Source organism: Rhipicephalus microplus, chromosome 2 (genome assembly GCF_043290135.1).
Source record: "Rhipicephalus microplus isolate Deutch F79 chromosome 2, USDA_Rmic, whole genome shotgun sequence".
Taxonomy (NCBI): domain Eukaryota; kingdom Metazoa; phylum Arthropoda; class Arachnida; order Ixodida; family Ixodidae; genus Rhipicephalus; species Rhipicephalus microplus.
In genome coordinates, this window is record NC_134701.1 from 10,915,284 (window position 1) to 10,936,743 (window position 21,460).

Sequence of the window (21,460 nt, forward strand, 5' to 3'; positions counted from 1 at the left end):
TGTTAAAAAGGCTAATAAACTGTGTGCATGGGCAGCGAATGATCGAAGTACTAATGGAAAACACGTCGTGAAAATGTACACTGCGTGATATCATACGCCTGGATACAATATCAGAGTGCTTGATAAGGCAGGTTGGTGCTGTGTGGTAGGCTGCGCGAAAGACAGGACGAGAAGAGGACACGGCCTCAGCGCCGTGTTTGTGTCCTCTTCTCGTCCCGTCTTTAGGGCTGTTTTATTTTAGATGCGGAAGCATCTTATACTCGCGCCTTGTAGTGCGCCGTCCGCGCCGTCCGCACCGCTTCTCGAACATTCGACAGCTGACGCGCGCGCATGCGCCGTCGCGCCGTCGCCCACTCTTCCACCATCTGTGCATCCCTTCCTCCTCTACACACCGCGCGCGCTTCACTCCTCCACCATCTGTGCACCCTTCCTCCTCTACACACCGCGTTCGACATCTACAATTCTCCTGATTCTCCAGTGGACGCGCATGTGGCGTCGCGCTTCGAGAACATTCAACAGCTGACAGTGCATGCGCCGTCGTGCTGTATATATACTCAAGGTCGGCGCTCGCTCGCTCAGTTGCCGCTCGTCGGTTCGTTTGTACGGCGCGTCGACGTCCAAGGTCGCGGTGAAATGAATTCCAACGAATCCACAAACACAATGATCGACGTCCCTTCGACCAGCGCCGCCCTTTCGCATACGTGTGTACGTGTTCACTCATTTAACACCCCCTCCTACAACCACGTTAACCAATTTAGCCATCGACCCAAGTAAGTCGCAATTTAACACCCCATTTCACAACCACGTTAACCAATTTAGCCATCGACCCAAGTAAGTCGCACTTTAACACCCCGTTAACCAATTATATGCTCCGCATCCTCCTCAGTGTTCCCCTGAGGGAAGCTGCGGGCAATTTTTTTCGTCTATAACGTGTCGTATTTACTTATTTTTTGACACCAAAAGGAGCCACCTTTTGCGTCCTTCGTAAAGAATATAGCTTATTTTTCTTTCCTTTGTATCAGCGTGTATTTGCAGCAGAGGCCGACTTCTTTCCTACAGATGACGACGTCCTCGGGGCGGCGGCCGACTGCAGCCGACAACGGTCGCCTCCTCGTAGCCGGAGCGAAAGGCGGCGCTATATTCTAGCCACCCTAGCGGCGCTATGGTGGCTTAGCGGCGCACAGCTGAGCGCGTCACGTGATATGCTCGAAGGTCGGCAGAGCGTCGTTGCTGGATCGAGAAGGTGCTGGTGGCGTACTGCCGAGCTGCAGCGCTTTGAGGTCGTGCACCGTGAGCCAATCGGTGAGTAAGCAAGCCGTGCCCATGTTCGCGTGCCGCCGGCATCGCTCGCTGCCGGCCCTTGATCGATTGCTGCCCGAAACCGCGCACGACGGGATACCCAAAAGCTACTGTTTACATTTTGCCTGACAGCGATGCTCTGTTAACCGCAGCACAACCTTCGAGCAGTACGCAGGGGCCACTTGCGTTGTCGAGTGCATTGCTGGGCCCAGGAAAGCGGCACACCTGTCTCGAGTGCGGTTCATTTTATGCGTTTCGCACGAGCGGCAGTTGAGCCGCACGTGTGTATCCGCACGCACGCTGCCGCTCACTTGACTACAGTGACACCTCTCGTGTCGTGGCATGCAGACCGCCTATGTTATCTTCTCGGCCCAGCTTTAGGCAGAAGGGCGCACATTTGGGCAAGTTAATTGGCAAGTGATCACGCCTACTGTCAAGAACAACTTGGGATGTAAAAACAGCGCAAAAAATATAGACACGAACACAGGAAGAGACGACACCGCACTCTGTCCTTGTCTATATTTTTTGCGCTGTTTTTACATCCCAAGCATGAACCACCAACTAGCCCAACCTTCGCTATTATGTCAAGGACAGCGCGGAATTTTAAACGTGGACGAAACCAAGAAGTGAGAAAAGTGCTATCTACTCAGTTAGAGAGAGCTACATTTACACGTGGAAATTGCTTGTAACTGCCCATGTGCATATGTCACCACGAGTCCGGAATGCTCATATAACCAGAGAAGACAAATACATTCGCATACGGTTATATTTTCGGAGTTATGAAGAGAATGTTTATCATGAAAAGATTCGCGCCAGCTCGACTGATGCATTCCTCTCCTAACTTATGGATGTGGCGCTCATATTACTGATTCGTGTATTTTTTTAAAAGAATGGTCGTCTTATTAGTAAGCGATACACATGTGCATTGACGACAGTGCATTTCAACGGTTTTCACGAATTGAAGGAAGCCCGAGCTGCACAGTAACACAACAACCCGTCTAGACCCTGTACGCATAATCACTACAGAAAGCAGAACCTGCATTCTACACATGGGCGAAAAGGGATTAGTGTTTTTTTATGGAACATTGGCCAAAACCACTGTGTTGGGATCCTTGCTTATCGATGAGAGCATGGAGGCCAAGGTTCCCAAGTGCTCTCCCCCCCCCCCCTTCCTTTTTTTTGAAATTATTAAGTGGCCAAATGGGGAACACCCCAAATTTATTTTTGTTGTGACATTGTCATTCTTTGGTGCAAGCTTATATGGCTTGTTTGTTTTCATTATCTTTATGCATGCAAAGGTAGAGATGGGGAAACCGGCATATTGTCGTACTTGAACTGGTATAGCGCATTACGGGGAAGAAGAAACGGCCGAGCAGACTGACACAAGAGGACAGAGCGCTATGTCCTCTTGTGTCGGTCTGCTCGGCCGTTTCTTCTTCCCCGTAATGCGCTATACCAGTTCAATTACGACGAACCAACTCGCCCAATCTTCAACTCTCGTGGTATATTGTCTTCACCTGTCCGAGTATATTTCCTCCTTATTTGTCCTTTTTTAAAGTTCTGTGCTCACCTGACCAACATGATGTCAACACAGCTTGGGCAAAGAGGCATGATAGAAGCTCCCATCGGTGAACATTTCATGTTCAGTCATTTGGTAATGTTACATTGCACAATTCTGAGGACACCCGTGTCGTAAGGGTTAATTTAACCAAAGCTTCATTTCGTTCATTCATCTAGCTCAATAATAGAGTGCCCATGAGCTAACGTTCATAGCATATTCAGCTGTTGCTGCGTTACTGCACTTGGCATACAAGTGGTAGTTAGTTGCGAGGGCTGTGTCTAGAAGACGGGCTAGCATCACAAACATTCATTCAGTGATGCCAGTACTGCTGCAATAGCGATTGTGCACTTAATCTCAACTTTAATGTGGTGTGCTGGGTTGAGTGCCTTTTTAGAGATAGTTGTGCAGCAGACGACCCGTGCTTGCCACTGTGTTAGCTGTGTTTGTGCGATGGGTGTTGTGTGGTGCTCTCCAGTGTCCTCGTGTGTGGCATTCACAATACTGCGGCCTTGGAAGTTTCTTCTTCTACTGCATGCTGCAAGACCTTGTGAAAGTGCTCAGGCAGCAGTATGTCTTTGCGTGTTGAGTTACCAGCCATGGTCGACTGCAACGTTTATGGTTGCTCGAACTACACAAGAAACATACTCAACAGTGCGAACTTTCAACGGGTGGCTTCTGTGTTGTGTCAAAAGTAAAAAAACTAGGACAGTGTGTGGAAACAATGGTCTTCGATGTGTCGAGCTCTATGACAGAACAGAGTTTGTTGCGAAGACCTGGATGAATCAGTGTTGCATTGTTGAGTTTGTGGGAAGTTCTGCTCCAAAGTGTGAACACGGCTCACCGAGGTCGGCTATGCAAGTGCAGTGCAGCACAGAACTTCTTGGTCAGCCTGAATCAGTATTGCCAAGGCAACAGCGGCTTTACATAAACATACAAACAAATAAACAAGTTTTTAGCTTACGAGATCAGATTCTATGAGTGTGATCTCGCGTGCAAAGAACACGAACATTTCGGTAACTTGACAACCAATTTTGTGAAGAGCATCAAGAAAGTGTGAATCGGCTGGGTACCATATTGCGGATTGATTACTTGCCCCATTACTGGCTTTAAGGAAAGCTAAAAAAAAAACCCACCAAGGTATGTTATGTGGAGCCTGCCTTTGTAACAATGGTACATCATGTACAGCCCACCTTGCATAACCTAGTGGTACATACCGCATTGTAGACAGTGCACCATGTGGCACACTATGTACAGCCTATCTTCGTAACGACGACCACAAATAACTTCACCTGTGCTTGCTCCATGAGACCACTGGTGGCGTAATTACAAGCTTATAAGGGCTTGTAGCTCTTTTATTGCCCTTCAACCCTTTATTTCCTAGTGTTATGAATTCTGAAGTAATATTGAAAGACGAGCTAGTTGGTATGAGTGCATCATAACTTATTTTTAGCGCACACTGACACACGGACAAACAAAAGAAGGGTACAACATACCCTTCTTTTCTTTGAATTCGTAACATACTGAAAAACTTCAAGCAAGCAAGTCACGGAATGCGTGCCGTCATTAACGCCAGCTGTCAAGTACTCATGGGGAACGTAGCTTTCAGCGTGAAAAAACGAGCGCTGTCTCATGTAATGTATTTTATGCTACAACAAGTTGATTTGTAGCTGATGGTGCGAAGTGCATGCTAGAGAGTTCACTTCTTCGTTCTTTCTCACCTGGCTGCGGCAAGTTCCATCTTTAATAATTGTGTTTATTTGGTGTGTATGCCCGCAAGACGTGGCACATGACATGCTGTGTACTTGTAAAGCATGTTTTTCATCGGAAGGTCCTCGCTTCTTGTACATGGGGAGAATTTGTGACATACATAAAAGTATGCATTAAAGGTGCATTTTAGGTAACTAAACTGTGCAATCATATAACGGTTGCTATTTAAAGCTGTGAAATGAAAACAATTTGTATTTTCTCAGCAGTTTTATAATTCAGGCATTAAAAGGTTAAAAGGTTTATTTGTGGCGTGATATGGCAAGTTGGCAAACGTCATTAGCTGCAATGTTTGTGAGTGAAACAAGCTTATAAAGAAACCTGCTTAGTAGGCAAAAAGCCGACGCTATTGTCATTTAAATATGCACACAGCTGCTGACAAGATTCGATGGTTCAGGAAGTCTCCCGCAATAAGCAGCAGACAATTGTTCGTGTTAAGGTTGCAAGAGAAATGTTGTGAGATATGCAGCGGAGGGCAAAGTCTCTACATTGTTTTGAGCGCAAGCTTCAGACAGAGCTACTTGCGGTACGCGGAAAAACTTTCGTGTCCTGGTGCCTAGAAAGGACTTCCCTCCTTGTGGCTGCCATCTACGGACAGAAAGTTAAAATCTGAGTTTCTTTGGTGAGCTCTCTGAGTCGTATCATTATAGAATAATTGTCTAAACATGCGTTTTCAGTCGGGAGCAGCTATAGCAACTGTTCTTTTCAGGTGCTTCATCTTGAGATAATAATGTTGGGTTGTGCACATTTCTTCTAAGTTTCACAATTGCTCTTTATTTATTCTGCTAGGTACAATTCTGGCTATCTTTTGTAATGGCATATTCAGTCACATACGCACTGCCGTGCTACGGCCGCTCAAATACTGGCACAGCATATGCAAGTATGTATAGGGGAGGCAGGGGAGTGCCACAATAGATTTCAATATTGGTGCGTCAAATTTAGTGTAGCCATATTGCAATTTTTCTCGCTGATTTCAATACTTGTTCTGAAGTTCTCAATTGTATGAGTGCCTTTTTTTAATAGAATAAAATTCGAAATTGACTGAATCTAATGTTCCATGTCTCAAATAGTTGTAGACTGCTAGTAATTGACTGCTTTGAAATTCTCAGGTCATATTTCTCATACTGTAGATTTTTTCTTGTATGCTTATCTTTGCATTGTTTCTAATTCGAAGTTGCCATTAGAAATTGAGTACGGGTGGTGCCAAAGGATGACCATTTAATCTTTTGTTGCATTGTTGCCTTGTAAGTGTGCTCCAGAAATTGGTGAATGTGCAGCTTTTTACAGACCTGAATATGAGAAAAAGTGTCTTATGCTTCTGATGCTTGAGACTGGGCATGTCAGTAAGCACCACATGAGCCACCTTGAAATGAAATGAGAAGTATGGCTAGTTGGTGCTTATTTATCTTTGAAGAAAACAGCTCACGAAATAAACGAAGACAGAAAGAGTAGCAACACACACCGCACTGCTCTCTCACATGAAAGGTTTCTTTGAAGGAAACATGAACTTATATATAAAAAATGCGTGTGAGAAGTGAGGATTGAAAATTGATTAGGTACTGAACTCGTCAATAAAATAAATCTCCCATGCGTCTGCTGAACCGTTGGTCTGAGGATAGCTGCCATTCTATAACGCAGGCCAGGTGCAGCAGCCATGTCGGGATTGCGGGTGTGTGGCTGCCTCAACTGGAGCGTCCACTGCCAGGAGGTGCAGTCGTGCGACCTTCGACAGAAAGCTCCTCTGGCCGACCCCTTCTTCAAGGGTGGCCTCGTCTGTGCCAAGCTCGCCCCACAGGGCATTACCAAAGTGAGCTCTCCCACTGCGTTCAGGGAGCAATTTCTGACCGCGCCTATGCCTGAAAAGTACTTGTGACTGAAAAGAAACGGCACATCAAAGCCGTAAGCTACAAGTTGGCCTCTGCAGTCAGTGAACTTTTGGGTCGAAAGCGAATTAGAATATTTAAGTTTAAGTGCAAGTTGAATCGGACATATTAAAGAAATATTTCTCCAATATTTTTTTGATACCTTGAAGTGAGATTGTGAAAAGCGAAGTTGTACGGCATACCCTAAGATGATATTATGTGACATGAAAGCATTTTTTCTGGCCACATTGCTGAGGTGTGTTGCGAAGTGGTGCTCTCTAGTTGTCGCATAAAGAATGAGGCGATGCTGATTTCGGCTACGCATGAAAGAGAGGATGCTGTTTCTTCAACCCCTATGGAGGCCCACCTGACCAAGGCCCTTTAAGTATCCCATTCGCTGAGCAGATTTCCCTCTCCTGCTTCCCCTGGTTTTTGCGGCAGTTGTTTGTGCTGGCATCAGTCAACACTGGCGGGAGAGGTCACATGTTTTGTGCACATGCCTTTTGCAGACAGGAGGCTCCTTCCCAAAGCTGCCAAATTAATACTTTTGCATTAAAATGCAAAACGCGGCCAAAAATCAAAAGAGGAATCCTTATGATTCGCTTTCAGGAGTAGAATGTGATAGCAATATTCGTCCCTAGTGGGTACTTCAACCATTTAGTGCAGTTTTATTGTATAATGTTGCTCGAGAAGTTGAAGTTGTTGATTACTACAATGTAATTGATAAAGTAGAAAGTGGCTTTTGTCAGCAAAGCTTTTGTAGATGGCTGGATTCTGTGTAATGAGTAGCATGCTTTAAATCACGAGCAGTTTTTCACGAGCAGTATATCACGAGCTTTAAACTACGGGCAATTTTTTCGAACTGCCTATTCATGCACTACGTGGTCTTGAGGGAATATGTGCAGTAATGTCTGTGCCTTTTGTAAAGGGCGGCTCGCTTTAAACCACAAAGTTGTTATGATAATCACATGCTCTGTTGCCCGATGGCAATGTACACTTGAACCACGCAATATTACTGCGATAATACATGTTGCATTGTGAAGCCTGTATACTGGACGTGTGTGTTTGTGAAGCATGAAAGTTATTTTCACTGTACTTTCAAAAAGATGCATGGCTGCGTGGTGCAACTCCTGCTTGCCATGGAAACGGTCCGGGTTCAATGCTCACTCGAACTTGAGCTAAATTAATGAACAAAAGAAAACTTTGGTTGAATTGCTCCTTACTACATGGTGATAGATGGATAAGTGGTTATACTTGGCTCGGAGGAATTGTCCGTTGGAATATTCTGGAATGTTGTTCCATGGTCCGGAGTCACCACTGCACTGGAGAGGCAGGGGAAGAAGTATGCTGCCACATGCATTACCAAAACCAACTCCTTTATTTGATGGCCCCCGCATTCCCCTCGTCGCGACTACATCCACTTGGTCCTTGTTGCTGCGAGGGCATAGCAGCACGTGACTTATTATTTTTTTTTATTTGCACCTTTTTAAATCTTTAGTGACAGACAAGATGATTTTTTGCTCACAACCAAGGACGGACACGCCGACACCAATGCCCATGGCCGGATCTTTATGAAAACAAGAACAGCATGCCTTTTGCATGCTAACCTATAGGCCTGGGAGCAACACGCTGTCTGCTGCATGAAAATTCAATTGTGGTGCTGGCTGTCGCCTTGTAATGTGGGTGATGTATTGACACAAGCTTGTATGACTTGATATTTAATTATTTATTTATTTCAGGTACCCTCATGGCCCAGAGGGCATTGTTGAGGGGAGTGGTACAGGATCAGGATGTTGAAAGGTGCTCGAATTGTACAAACATTGCACACATATGAGCAAATATACAAAAGCACTGAACAAACAAGTATCCAGCGGTGCGTAGAAGTATACAAAAGTTTAACACAAATCTACACAGGTATTGCCTCTAGCATAAAAAGATAACAAAACTAACATTGACAACTGCATGCATATGACACATTATAAGGTAAATAAACACTGTGGGGAAAAAAAAAGTTCAAGCTACACAGAAGTGAAGTAATCAGACACTTTTTTCCTAAACTGGTCAATATTGTTAGTAAGCACTAGGGATGGTGGCAGGCGATTCCACTCTGATGTAGTTCTAGGAATAAACGAATTTGAATATGCTACAGTGCGACATTTCGGGATACCAACTTTGCAAGAATGATCTATGCGCAATGAAACATGAGCAGGGGGTAAGATAAGAGCAGTTTTAAGGGTGGCGTTCAATTTATAGATTTTAAAGAAAAGGCACATGCGTGATATCTTCCTGCACAGTGTGAGTGGTTCAAGAGATAGAGTTGCTTTCATTTGCGTTACACTTGATAAACAGCCGTAATCGTGAAGGATGAAACGCGATGCTCTGTTTTGGGTTGCTTCAAGTGCATTTATTAGTGAATTATTGCATGGGTCCCATACTGAAGACGCGTATTCGAGTTTAGATCGAACAAGTGACTTGTACAATAACAGTTTAACAGAAGCGGGGGCTAGAGAAAAATGTCGCCGAATAAAACCAAGCGTCCGGTTAGCATTTAAGATAATAGAGGAGACATGCATATTCCAACTCAGGTCTGCTGTTAAAATAACCCCGAGGTATTTATAGGACGACACTGGTAGCAATGGGGAGCTGCTTATACTGTAAGAGGAAGGCTTTAATTTAGGTTGGCGTGAGAACAGCATTACTTTACATTTATTAATATTAAGTGTTATATGCCAAGTCGAGCACCAATTATCTATAGCGTCAAGGTCCTGTTGAAGCAAAGAAACGTCAGTAGCATTTTTTATTTCGCGGTAAATAACACAGTCATCGGCAAAAAGTTTCACAGAAGAAGTCAGATTGCTAGGCAGATCATTAATATATATAAGAAAAAGCAGTGGACCTAAAACTGAGCCTTGTGGGACGCCTGAAGTGACAGGTAGAGTTGAAGAGTTAAAACCATTAACATGAACAAATTGAGAGCGATCTGTTAGAAAACATTTAATCCACTTAAGAACGTTAGGGTCGATATTCAGTTGGCTTAGTTTGTGAAGAAGCAGGCTGTGGGGAACTTTATCGAATGCCTTACAAAAGTCTATGAATATGCAATCAGCGCGGAACCATTATCAAGTACAGAATGAAGGTCGTTTGTGAAGGCTACCAACTGCGTTTCACACGAAAATAATTTTCTAAAGCCATGTTGCTCAGGTGAAAAAAATGAGAATGATTCAAGAAATTTTTCAAAGTGGGAAGCGATGACGTGTTCAAATATTTTACAAGAAATACTCGTTAACGAAATGGGGCGATAGTTCGAAGCAGAATGTTTGTCACCAGATTTATGGAGTGGAATCACTTTACCTATTTTCCTGTCATCTGGAATCTCCCCTGACTGAAGAGACTGATTAAATATTTTGGATAATATTATAGCAGAATAAACCGAAGTGTTTTTGAGCACTTTTGTATTAATGTCATCGGGACCACAACTAGAAGATAATTTTAGGCTCTCAATAATGCGTACATTGCCATCAAAATCAAAATGAACAGGGTCCATGGGGAAATCATAATGAGTGTGACAGGCAGGGAGTGACGAGTTAGTACAACTGGAAAATGCTTTTGCAAACGTGTCATTCAGAGCGGCGGCGCAATTAGCGTTGCTAATTCGGTTTGACTGCAAATCAACAAGAGGAATTGTCGAATCATCTGTATCCTTAATCAGACTCCAGAATTTTTTAGGGTTTGCGGAAAGAAGTTCAGGTAATGTAACATTCATAAACTTATGTTTTGCTTGCTTTAAAGCTTTCTTATATGTACATACGACATCCTTAAGTGCTGACCAATGCTCCGATTTTCGAGACCGCTTTGCTCTGATGAAGAAACGCCTTTTTTTGTTAGCAAGGCGTTTTAATGCACGGCTGAACCATGGAAACTGACGGTTAGCGGTAATGACCTTTTGGGGAATATGATGTTTAATTAAATTGTGAATTGTACTTTTAAACAGGTCCCAGTTTTCAGTGACCGATCTCTCGTCGAAACCAACGAGAAACTCATCCAGAAAAATCTTCAGCCCATCATTAATGGCCGAAAAGTTAGCCTTTCCGTAATCATAAATAACCTTAGGGTTATTATGGGACAAACGAGTTGGGACATTCAACATTACGTGTATTACGGAGTGATCGCTAATTTTTGGTAAATAGCTGATGTCGGTGACAAGATCGGGAGCTGTTGTTAACAATAGGTCAAGTGTGTTAGACGTGGAATCAGTTATTCTTGTTGGCTCAGTGATAACCTGAGTCAAAGAAAACGTTGAACAGAGGGCCACAAAATTTGATGATTCGCATGTTTCTTCACTTGAGATAGCGGGTGACTGCCAGTTAACATCGGGAAAATTGAAGTCACCGAAAAGAAATATCTGCTGATTAGAAAACTTTATGTGAATGGTGTTAAGAGTGTCGTGAAGATCATTACAAAAGCCTAGTGGCGTAGACGGCGGACGATAACATACACAGAGTAGAAACTTCGTGAAGTTAACAGATATTTGGACGCAAGTGAACTCAAGATTTGTAGTGACATTGACTTGCGAGCATTCCAAATTGTGGTTAACAGCAACTAAGACACCACCGCCACGCTTTGAGGAGCGATCGCATCGGAAAATATTGTAGCACTTTTGAGCAGAAAAAATTTCACTGTCCCGTACAGATTCGTTCAACCAAGTCTCAGTTAATACAATAATGTCAGCGGCAGTAGTGTCAGCAGCACAAGAAATAGAATCGTGGTTACGGACTACACTTCGTATGTTAGTGAAAAGAACTGAAATGTTACTTGGCGCCCGCGGCACGTTATGTGGACGGACGGTGAGCTATTCTGTGGATGCATGTGGAAAGAGAGTTGAATGCGGAGCTTTAGAGGCGTTGGGGTTTTTGCATTTTTACTTCACCGCTTACCTCGCAATACTCGTAACACTTATTGTTTAAAGTGAGTTTGTTATAGCGGAGTTTGAATTTTTCATCTGGCGCTGAGCGTTTCGCAAAGTCTACTAGAATTTTACGGGCATGTCGGGTAGCTGGTGAGAAGTCTTCACTAATTGTGATGTCTGATCTTTTAAGTTTGGTTTTTGCACTGAGTACTTTTTCTTTTGTTTTGTAATTTGCAAACTTTGCTACTATTGGTCGAGCTTTGTCGCGATGCAATGTGCCAATTCTATGCGCACGCACGATATCGCTATCGACAAGATTAATCGACATTTGGTCAATACAATCTTCTTGACCTCCTTTTCCGAGTCCGCCCATGTTTCCGAGGGGTTATCAGGCACATTAAAAAATAAAAGGTTGTCCCTTCTCACTCTATCTTCCAGGTCTGACAAACGGACTTTTAACAAAGTATTTTCGTTTTGAAGTGTGCCAATAGATTCTTTTACTGTAGTTATGTCTTCAGCATGCTCTTCCAGAACTTCAAACCTGTTTTCCATGGAGCTTAACCTTTCAGATATGTTTGTGACCGTCGCGTTCAGTTCAGCGTGTTTTGACGTTAAGCTTCCGATGGAATCGAGTATGCACGCCTGACCATCCTCGATCAGCTTTGAGTGGGCTGTGAGGTCCCTCAGCATTGTTATAACAACATCGGTCGTAGGCTCCTGTGGTACTTCGGGCACCTCCGTGCCACCCTGTCGAGGTTTAGTAGGCCCCGGGTTAAGCTCCACATCCCCCGACAGTAACAGTTTCAACACATCAAAGCACTCATTTACATGTTGTAAGAGCACTTGTGGGCATGGGAATACAACAAGAAAAGCGTTATTGGAGCGCTTAGAAGGAGCTTCACTAACCTGTAACAGGCAGACACGAGAAATATTCGTGAGCCGCATCGTAGCATTGCTCCCATGCCCACTAAAGTGGCACGGCTGGCCCGATGCGCTTATATCAGGCGGCATTGCTGACGTAATCGAAGATGTCCAGGTTGATCCAGGGGGAGCCACAGGGACTTGCGTCAGGGTGGTCTCCCACGGCATGTCGGAGCGTGCGTCATGTAGCGCTGGTTCGTAGACGATCGGCGTTGAACGATAAGCGTCACCGGGAAGCCACTCGGGCAAACCGACAGCGCATGCGTCGACAACGAATGGCAGCTGTAATAGGCAGAGACGAAAAATATTCGTGAGCCGCATCGAAGCGTTGCTCCCATGCCCACTCACCCTTTTATCAGGTGGTACTAATCAAGTTTGTATCGCAGCCTAATTTTGTGGTGCCAAGGAATCATTCGGAAGGTGCACTTTGCAAAACCATTCAATTGAGTACAAAATGGAAGTCGTGTTGGGTGCATTAGGAGCAGCCAGATGTAGCGACATCGCAAAATCCCAAGGCATAGCACAGGCTAATATCTTGCTCGGCTATGGTCTGTCTGCGTTTTCAGTAGATTGGGAACAGTGGAGTGCATCTTTCATTATAAAAGCTTCTATCAAAGGAAGTTTACAAGTACTGCTGACTGGGCGAGTTGGCGCTTGATAAAACATACTGTCTGTTCTTTTCTCCTTCTTGACCGTATAGCATCTTTTCTTCACGCTCAAACTGAGCTGTGCTAAAGGTATATCATGTTATAAAAAGGAAGTCATTCCTCACATTGAGGGCAATTATGTCGTTTCTATTCTGCAAACCTATGTTCTTGAGTTGTGCAAGAAAAAAAAAAGGAGATCTTCAGCTGCATGTTCACTAGAAATAGTTCCTATCGGCCAAGATTAAGAAAATGTCTGGACTGGGATGACAAGCTTGAAGACAATTTTAAACAGCTTCATGTAGATCAAGTGTGTAACAGCCCTTGAAACAGCACGCGACTGAGGTATGTCCAGAAGTGACTGTAAAGCCAACAAGATTGGATGACCGAATGAAAGGAACTGCCACTGGAATGAACTTTAGTTTCGATGAGGATGCATTAAGACCTGCTTTTTCTTTCTTCTGATTGTCAACATAGTGGCATGCCATAGTTATAAAAAATCTTTAATGTAATGTGCAGATCAATTTTTATTTAGAATTCTCTGGAAGTTGGGTGTGCAGTACATTTATAAAGTATGATATGAGCAGAGACTGCGGTTTGCTCTGTTAAGCTGCACTTTTTCTAGTTCGTGTGCAGTGATTGAGCTATTGTGTCTGAAATGGGAAAAAAAAAATTTCTGTACACTGGGGTGTTGCTCCAACACTGCGATGGTTGCTGACGAAAGAAGTCTACTTGTTGAAACATAAACTCTACAGTAGTTTTTTATCCCTGCTAGTTTCCCTCTACTTCTGTCTCATTTAACATAGTGTCAGGGTGTGGTGATTCAACAAACGCCTGGTTAAATGGTGAACCATTCATTCATTAACAAGACCTTCCAGCATCTGTTATTGAGGCTCTTTAGCCAAATAATGTGGTACTAGCTCATACAGAATTACTTGCTAAATGCCTGCATAGGCAAACTCAAAGTCATCACGAGTCGTATTGTCTTGTTGGAGCACGCTCCAAAAAAAAAAAAAAAAGAAAAACATTTTCTTCGGGCACCAAATGCTGTGAACATGCACTCTTGATGCTGTGTTCACTTTCGGTGACGGCAATACTGTGTGAATGGGCTGAGCTATTTTGGAATTTTGCCCGGACGCTGCAGATTACAGGGCTTACGCACCCTTGACAGTGCTGTGCTGACACAGTTGCATAGCGGGCGTCAAATGGCGCTCGCCAGGCCAGACGTTTCAACACAGAGAAAAGAAATGATATTGGTGATAAGCTCAATATTGAACGGGCCCATTCAATAGGCTGGTGCCTATTGAACGGGTTCGTCAATATTGAGCTTATCTCGTTGTACTTTTGAAATAATGCAGATTTTCAACTTCGAAAGCGATAATCTCAAAACCCGCTTTTTTTGAACTCATGTTCCTTTTCTTCAGCAACAACGTTATCAAAAATCATAAATTTTGGCCATTATTTAGATATCGTAATAGAGAATATGCTGAAGAAGAAATATTGTTGTGTGAGGAAGTGCTCTTCTGCAACAGGACATCTAATTGCTATTATCGAGTGATAATCAGGGCCCTCTCTTAAAAATACAAAGAAAGGGAAGGTTTTTAAGGGCTCGTTTTCTTTGTTCGACACAACATTAATGATAACTAACAGATAGGCAGGCAAAGTATAAGGAATGTAATTATAAATTATTGTTATGTAAATCAGAAGAAACAAAGTGGATGCCCGCAGGGCGCGGGTTCGAATCCCGGCTGCGGCGGCTGCATTTTCGATGGAGGTGGAAATGTTGTAGGCCCGTGTGCTCAGATTTGGGTGCACGTTAAAGAACCCCAGGTGGTCTAAATTTCCGGAGCCCTCCACTACGGCGTCTCTCATAATCATAGAGTGGTTTTGGGACGTTAAACCCCACATATCAATCGATCAATCAAACAAAGTGGATGAAAAGACGTCTTGCTAGTGGCAGGATCCAAACCTGCGACCTTTGAATAACGCATTTGATGCTCTACCTTTGAGGTACGGTGGCGGTTATCCTACCCATTCATCTTGTAGGATATATAGTATGTTCACTTAAACGTGGGAGTGTTAGTCATTGCCACTCGTTGCCATGGCGGCGAGCATGAAACACTCTTCTTGCCTCTTTGGCGTCACGACTACGTGACACCATCACCCCAAGAAACGGCACTGTCTGTCGCAGATGTGAACTCATTACGGATAGTTACTATAGGCACACAAGACAAGAACTTCTGATAAGATTTAAATAATGTGAACTGAGTTTGTATAGGGTCTAAAATTAGATGATTAATTTTACACCTCTCAACAACTCCTTCTAACTCATTGTTTAGATTAAAAAGTAAGAAAGTTATGAACGTATCAGGTGTGAAAATAGTGTCATCGGCACATAAAACATTGTTACACAGCTTAAGATAATCAAATAAGTCACTGATATATATGCAAAACAACAAGGGACCTGATATTGAGCCCTGTGGTATATGCCATGATTAAAAACTTTTCATTCGGAAAATACTCCGCTAACATAGACTGATTTCCCATAACGGTGGTCTAGTGGCTAAGGTATTCAGTTGCTGACCCGCAGGTCGCAGGATCGAACCCCGTCTGTGGCGGCTGCATTTTCAATGATGGCAAAAATGCTGTAGGCTCGTGGGCTTATATTTGGGTGCATATTAAATAACCCCAGGTGGTCGAAATTTCTGGAGCCTTTCACTACGGCGTCTCTCATAGTCATATGGTGGTTTTGGGATGTTAAAACCCACATATCAATCAACATAGACTGATTATTTTCGGGGTTGTATGGCACTGTATAAAGAGAACGAGTAGAAGGTGTCCCACAACAATCATCCATCGCACGTGTCCTTCTCTGCATGATTGCCGTGTGCTTCCAGCTCATGAATAGCACACATCTTATCAATGTGAAACTTGATTAGGGGGAAGTGGCGAGAAAAAAGGCGTGAGAAAAACCAGGTGATGGTTACTGTAGTGGGACAAAGTGGTGCCCTTTTTACTCGATATTTTCTTGAATAGTGGATGGCTTGGGCTACATGTGACTTTGCTTTGTGTATTGCATGTAGCTCATGCACTGGTGCAAGGTGTTTAATGTGGCACTTAAGGCTCTGTTATACTACAAATTTCTCGAGGCAGTTACGTTCTGTCATGTCACTGCTACGCCAGGCACAAATCAGGCTCTGCTACAGCTGAACTGGCTGTTGGGTGATCACAACTGGGGGAGTGCATGGGCAGTATTGTGAAGTCAGTCGGAGACAGCTTACGAAACAGGTACTTCCGGCACGACCTGGTTTGAAGTGCAGCAGGAGCTCCTAGAAGCTGGAAAATGTCCCACCAGAAGCTGTGCGTGGCAGGTGCCGCCAGGCTGTGTTTTCAGTGCACAACATGGCCACGTCGGAGTTACTTGCTACTTTGTCAAGAGTTATGTGCTCATAGTACCTGCAGAGGGTTGGCGAGGCTAGATAACTGACACCTGAATTTTGGCATTAAAGTTTTATTTTGCGATAACAGAATTCTCACAATAACGAAATTTTGTGGTTTCTCTACCAATTTCATTATTGAGGGGTTCCGCTGTATGCAGATACGTCCAGACATTGTGAGTGCACTCTTTCCTAACCAAGGCAACACAAATCTATGAGGCCATTCCAAATGTGCCACTTCCAATCTTACCCTTGTGTGGTAATGTCAGCTCAATGCCTTTTCATGCTCGATGAATTTGATCCGGGTATATCGAACTAAAGAGGGATTGAGAAATAGTTCTGTATATTATTAATTCTAAATAGAAAATATGAATATTTAAGTCGTAGAATAATGCACTGCTGGTCTTGAAGCAGTTTTCAGAAATCGTAACAAGCGCTAAAATGATTCCTCACTCACAGTATGCAAAAGAGCAAAGTAACTTATATACCATATTTACTAGCGTAATGTATGCCCTCGCATAATAAATGCACACCCAACTTCAACCATAAAAATTTGGATTCCCCCCTCCCTCTCGCGTAATAAACGCACCCCCTACATTCATCTGCTGCAGTCCCCCTTACCAACACCTGGGGCCTCTTCACCAGGTGGCTCTCTTCCATTTTTTATTACTGTGCCGACCCCTCAACCACCTGGGCTCCTTCCCTGCCCCTTTGCCTGTTGCAGGGTGCCTATTACTTTTATTTCTGTATGTGGGTGGCATGTCCCCTTGTCTTATCTGTGCACCACAGGGGGGGTTCATGGTTCAGGAATGGTGGGAGTGTAGAGACATGACAGCTGATAAGCACGTTCACCAAACTGCTGAGAAGTCAATTTCGCTGGCGAATTTCGCTGAGGCATCGGATGCTTCTATCAGTGGTCGTGCTTGGCACCAAAGCTTGCAAAGAAACTGTTCGTCATGGTGCTTTGCTTGACGTAGTTCTATGCACAGGTCATTTTTATCTCTACAAGCGGGTCAATGTTTACCTTGGCTGCCTGATGAGAACTTATCAGGAACGAAGCAAGTAGTACACAACTCTTCAAGCCACAGGAGACTATGCTATTCACTAACAACAGACATCTTGGTGATGGTGATGACACCTGTGACTTTGTAGGAAGCAGCCATTGCTCTGGCACAAAAAGCAAAAAACATAGCCGCATAGATGTGTGTTTTACAAGAAAAAACATTGATGTAAGGCTTTGAATAAACAAGATGAAATGCTTAATTTATTTGCTAACCTCGCTCACAAATTGATTAAAACTGCAGAGGGGCAAAGCAAGTAGGAAAGAGTGTTTCAGCTCTGGGAAAGCATGCTGCATTTTGAGAGAGACTTCTGTGAGCCTCTGACGGGGCAGGTAGGGAAGGGCGCTTCTGCTTCACTAACATCCTCGGATAGCTGTGTTGGAATTCCCTGAATTGCAGCTTGTTTTTCTCTACATGTGCAGTTTCAGTTACCTACGCCAAGTAAGGGAGGGTGTTTTACCAATGTTGTCACCTATTTGTTGGTTTAACTGTTGCCTCGTTTAATATTGGTGGGCCAGTGGTGAGTCGTTCGATTTACCCTATTTCTGGGGTGCATTATGATGAATCACATGACACACCATGATGATAGAAGATGCTGAGAGCTCCTAAGGCACTTCGCACCCACAGAGTTCAGTACAACACCACCTAGAGGGTAATCTGGTGCTAGTGTGTATGCGGGCTCCTTCAGTGGCGTGTGTACCCCCATGGGAACAATAGGAAGCACAGGCTTTGGATCTGCTTCGGATGGATCACATTCTTGAGATTCGCAAGGCTTATTTCCTGAGTGTAAAACGAAATGTTATGAAGTTATTTTTAATAGAAACCTGCTTCATTCTTTTGTACATAAAACTTATTGCAAAAAGTGTCCATGATCTTGAGATGGAAGTGAAACCTAGACAAGTTTAACTACCAGAGTACGCATGGTGCCGCTCTTGCATTCCAAAATAGACATCAAGACATAATAACACCCAAAGTACGCATTATTTGTTCACAGAAGTAACAGTACAGTAATAATTGAAAAACAACTAATGTATCGTCTGCTGCGATGCTAGGTCTATCTGTACAATTATTCTGTCTCATTGTACGTCTTGTTTCGTAGTGAAGTTGAGTTGGAGTAGTGTGACGGTGAGTTTACTTAGTTTCATCATCATTTTGCAGTCCATTTGAATGAGTTTAGACAAGAAGTGATCATCAAAAACGTGAACTTCATGCAATATCTCGCACTGGTGTGGGACACTACTCCTATGTGCCACAGTTGGTGGACGATGCTTCACTGAAACTGTCAAGTACGACATGTAAAGCTCTAATGTAACAGAAAAGTAAAGAGATGTAGGAGTCTTCAACCTCTTTGAACAACATAGGGGCTGCTTCGGTTCTTTGCTCCGTACCCCACTAACAACTCTGTGTGAAGAACGAAACTGTAACTGTAAAGAAAGACCCATAGAAAATTTGCTAGCTAATGAAATCTAATCCGAAGCCTGTACTTCCCACAATTCCCATGTGGATACATTATCTCAGCGCCACATTAATAGAGTTTCTCACGAATACCTAGAAGGAAGTGTGGCACCACCGTATACATGAATTTCTCAAGGGGCGATGTCGGAGCTCTGGGAATGACGGTATATATGTCTGCGAGGCTTGTGTTGGCTGGTGTTGAGCCAGGCTTCGGCTCAAAAGCGAATACGACTGCGTAAATAAAGCTTCTTTAAAACTGTAGTGCCATCATCACCATCATCATTTCTCAATCACTGCGCCGCGCCTCTCGTGTAGCTGAGGCTAGCTCGAGCTGCGCGAGGATTCGAACGAGCTCACGCACCTGGCGCGTCAGACGTGGACAGCCACCGCGGCTCCGCTTCAGGCGTGGAATAAAGTGGCGAGATCAGCACGGCCCCATCTGCCGCCTTCGACGCCGTCTCACGTCTCTCTTCTCTCGCCGCTACATTGTTGACCCGGAGAACAGGCCCTTCGCCGAACGGCCCGCTGCCATGTTCTCGCAACTCTGCCCGCCAGTGCCGCCGTTCCAATCGACCTACCCCAAGGTATGGTTCATGCAGCTCGATGCCGTTCTTGCGCTGAATGGCGTCACGGACCAGCCGCTGATGCACGCCATTCTTCAAGACGCCCTTCCGGTAGAGTTGCGTCATCTCTCTGGCACTTCAACCTCCAGCCAGCAGCCTTACGATGACCTCTGCTCTGCGGTGCTTGCCAGCTATGGCCTCACCCACCACCCGCTGCAGTTTACCCGCGACTTTCAGGTTTTCCCTGCGTCGCAGCGTGCTGGACCCTCCGGCCCGAAGCTTTCATCTGACCGCAACCTAACTTCCCCGACAACGTCTCACTCCACCTTGGGTCCGGCCACTAGCGCAGTGAGTCTCCCACCCGGTCACAGATCCGACGAAGAGGGCAATGAGAAAGATGCCGCTACTACACCAAGCAAGACTGATGCTCTACTGCAGACAAGCTTTCAAGAAGAGTTGTCGGAAACAAACTCAGGTGGGCACGCCGCTGCGGGACAACAACCTCGAATCGAGTGTTCTGGCCAACGAGTTCCAGAGGGTCATTCTGGACAAGAAGGCCGCCTCGGTCGAGCAGTGGCTACACCAGGGTTCTTCGGGGCTGCCCACGTCACCGCAGAAGTGGGACGCGGCCGACAGCGGTTCCAGCGCCTACCACACGGGCGGATCGTCATCCGCTTCCCCGCCCACCCTCGAGCTCGGTGGGAGGTCTGGTTCCCTGCTGTCCTTAGCAGGTGCCCCGATGTCGACACCCGTCTATCCTTCCCTGCCTCCCATGACGAGGACAGGCGCCACCGTAGGGTCCGCGGGACACGGTACGGGACCCACCGAGGACAAGTCAACTCAGATGCGAGACTTCGACATGCAGAGCCTGACGAGCTGCGAGTCCTGCCGGTGTCACCTGGACTTCGCCATGTCGACGCGACGACTGCCCAAGACAGTGAGCGAGCCAGCCTGCGTCCGCCGTGGCTCTTCGGTTCCCGACTACGCCTCCCTCTACCCGACCATGTACACGAACAAGCAGAACCTGCAACATACTATGTGGTTGCAGCAACATTTGTTCCGTGAAGCCCTGGCGCGACGTAACGGTCGCGTCCATGCGACAAAGTCATCGTCATCTTCTGCTCTCCCCACTCCAACATTGACCAAGAAGGACCAACTGGTCTCAGCCACCACTGGAGGTGGTGAACACGGCGGTGACGAAACGGACCTCAAGTCCCAGTGGAAGGTGAAGAGGAGGGCCGACGGGACGCGGTACATTACCAGGAGGCCTGCCAGGACGAAGCTGCTGAAGGAACGCGAGCAGAAGATCCTCGAAGAGCGGAGCGGTCTGACGACAGATGACGACAACCACTCGGAGTTGAAGACTGGAAAATACTGGACCAAGGAGGAGAGGAAGAGGCACCTCGAGAAGGCCCTTGACCATTTTTCGCCTTGTCGTTGGTACTCGCTATCAACAAAAGTGCCCCTTCATCACGACCCTCGCCCGCTCCTTCCAACAGCGTGCCTGCGTAGCCACCCTCGTCCGCTGCGCCATTCCCAGTGTCGCCCGCCAGAGACCCGCTGCTTACCGATGGCCCATCAATGTTGACAACCTGGACTTTCCAAATGAACACTTTATGGATTGTCGTTCATGTATATAGCTTTTGTCACTATCTTTCTTTTTTTTTTTCATATGCCTTCAAATCGCGCAAAGCGCTAGGGGGGGAGCCCTGGTACGGGACCCACCGAGGACAAGTCAACTCAGATGCGAGACTCCGACATGCAGAGCCTGACGAGCTGCGAGTCCTGCCGGTGTCACCTGGACTTCGCCATGTCGCCGCGACGACTGCCCAAGACAGTGAGCGAGCCAGCCTGCGTCCGCCGTGGCTCTTCGGTTCCCGACTACGCCTCCCTCTACCCGACCATGTACACGAACAAGCAGAACCTGCAACATACCATGTGGTTGCAGCAACATTTGTTCCGTGAAGCCCTGGCGCGACGTAACGGG

General features: G+C 45.4%; 2 protein-coding genes across 7 annotated transcripts in view; both read left to right on the forward strand.

Moving 5' to 3' along the window:
- The first annotated feature begins 1,145 nt into the window (after positions 1-1,145).
- The window catches only part of LOC119169213 (uncharacterized), a 223,967-nt gene continuing 203,652 nt past the window's right edge, over positions 1,146-21,460 (forward strand). For all 6 annotated transcript variants that reach the window (XM_075886108.1, XM_037420324.2, XM_075886114.1 and 3 more), the window contains exons 1-2: positions 1,146-1,302; positions 6,263-6,431. In XM_075886108.1, the coding sequence (XP_075742223.1) occupies positions 6,279-6,431 (153 nt within the window). In that variant the 5' untranslated portion in view covers positions 1,146-1,302; positions 6,263-6,278. The remainder of the gene's footprint in view (positions 1,303-6,262; positions 6,432-21,460) is intronic.
- LOC142795677 (uncharacterized) lies at positions 15,963-21,065 on the forward strand. Its single transcript, XM_075886107.1, has one exon. It carries the CDS (start codon positions 19,862-19,864, stop codon positions 21,059-21,061), a length of 1,200 nt encoding a protein of 399 aa, XP_075742222.1. The 5' UTR covers positions 15,963-19,861; the 3' UTR covers positions 21,062-21,065.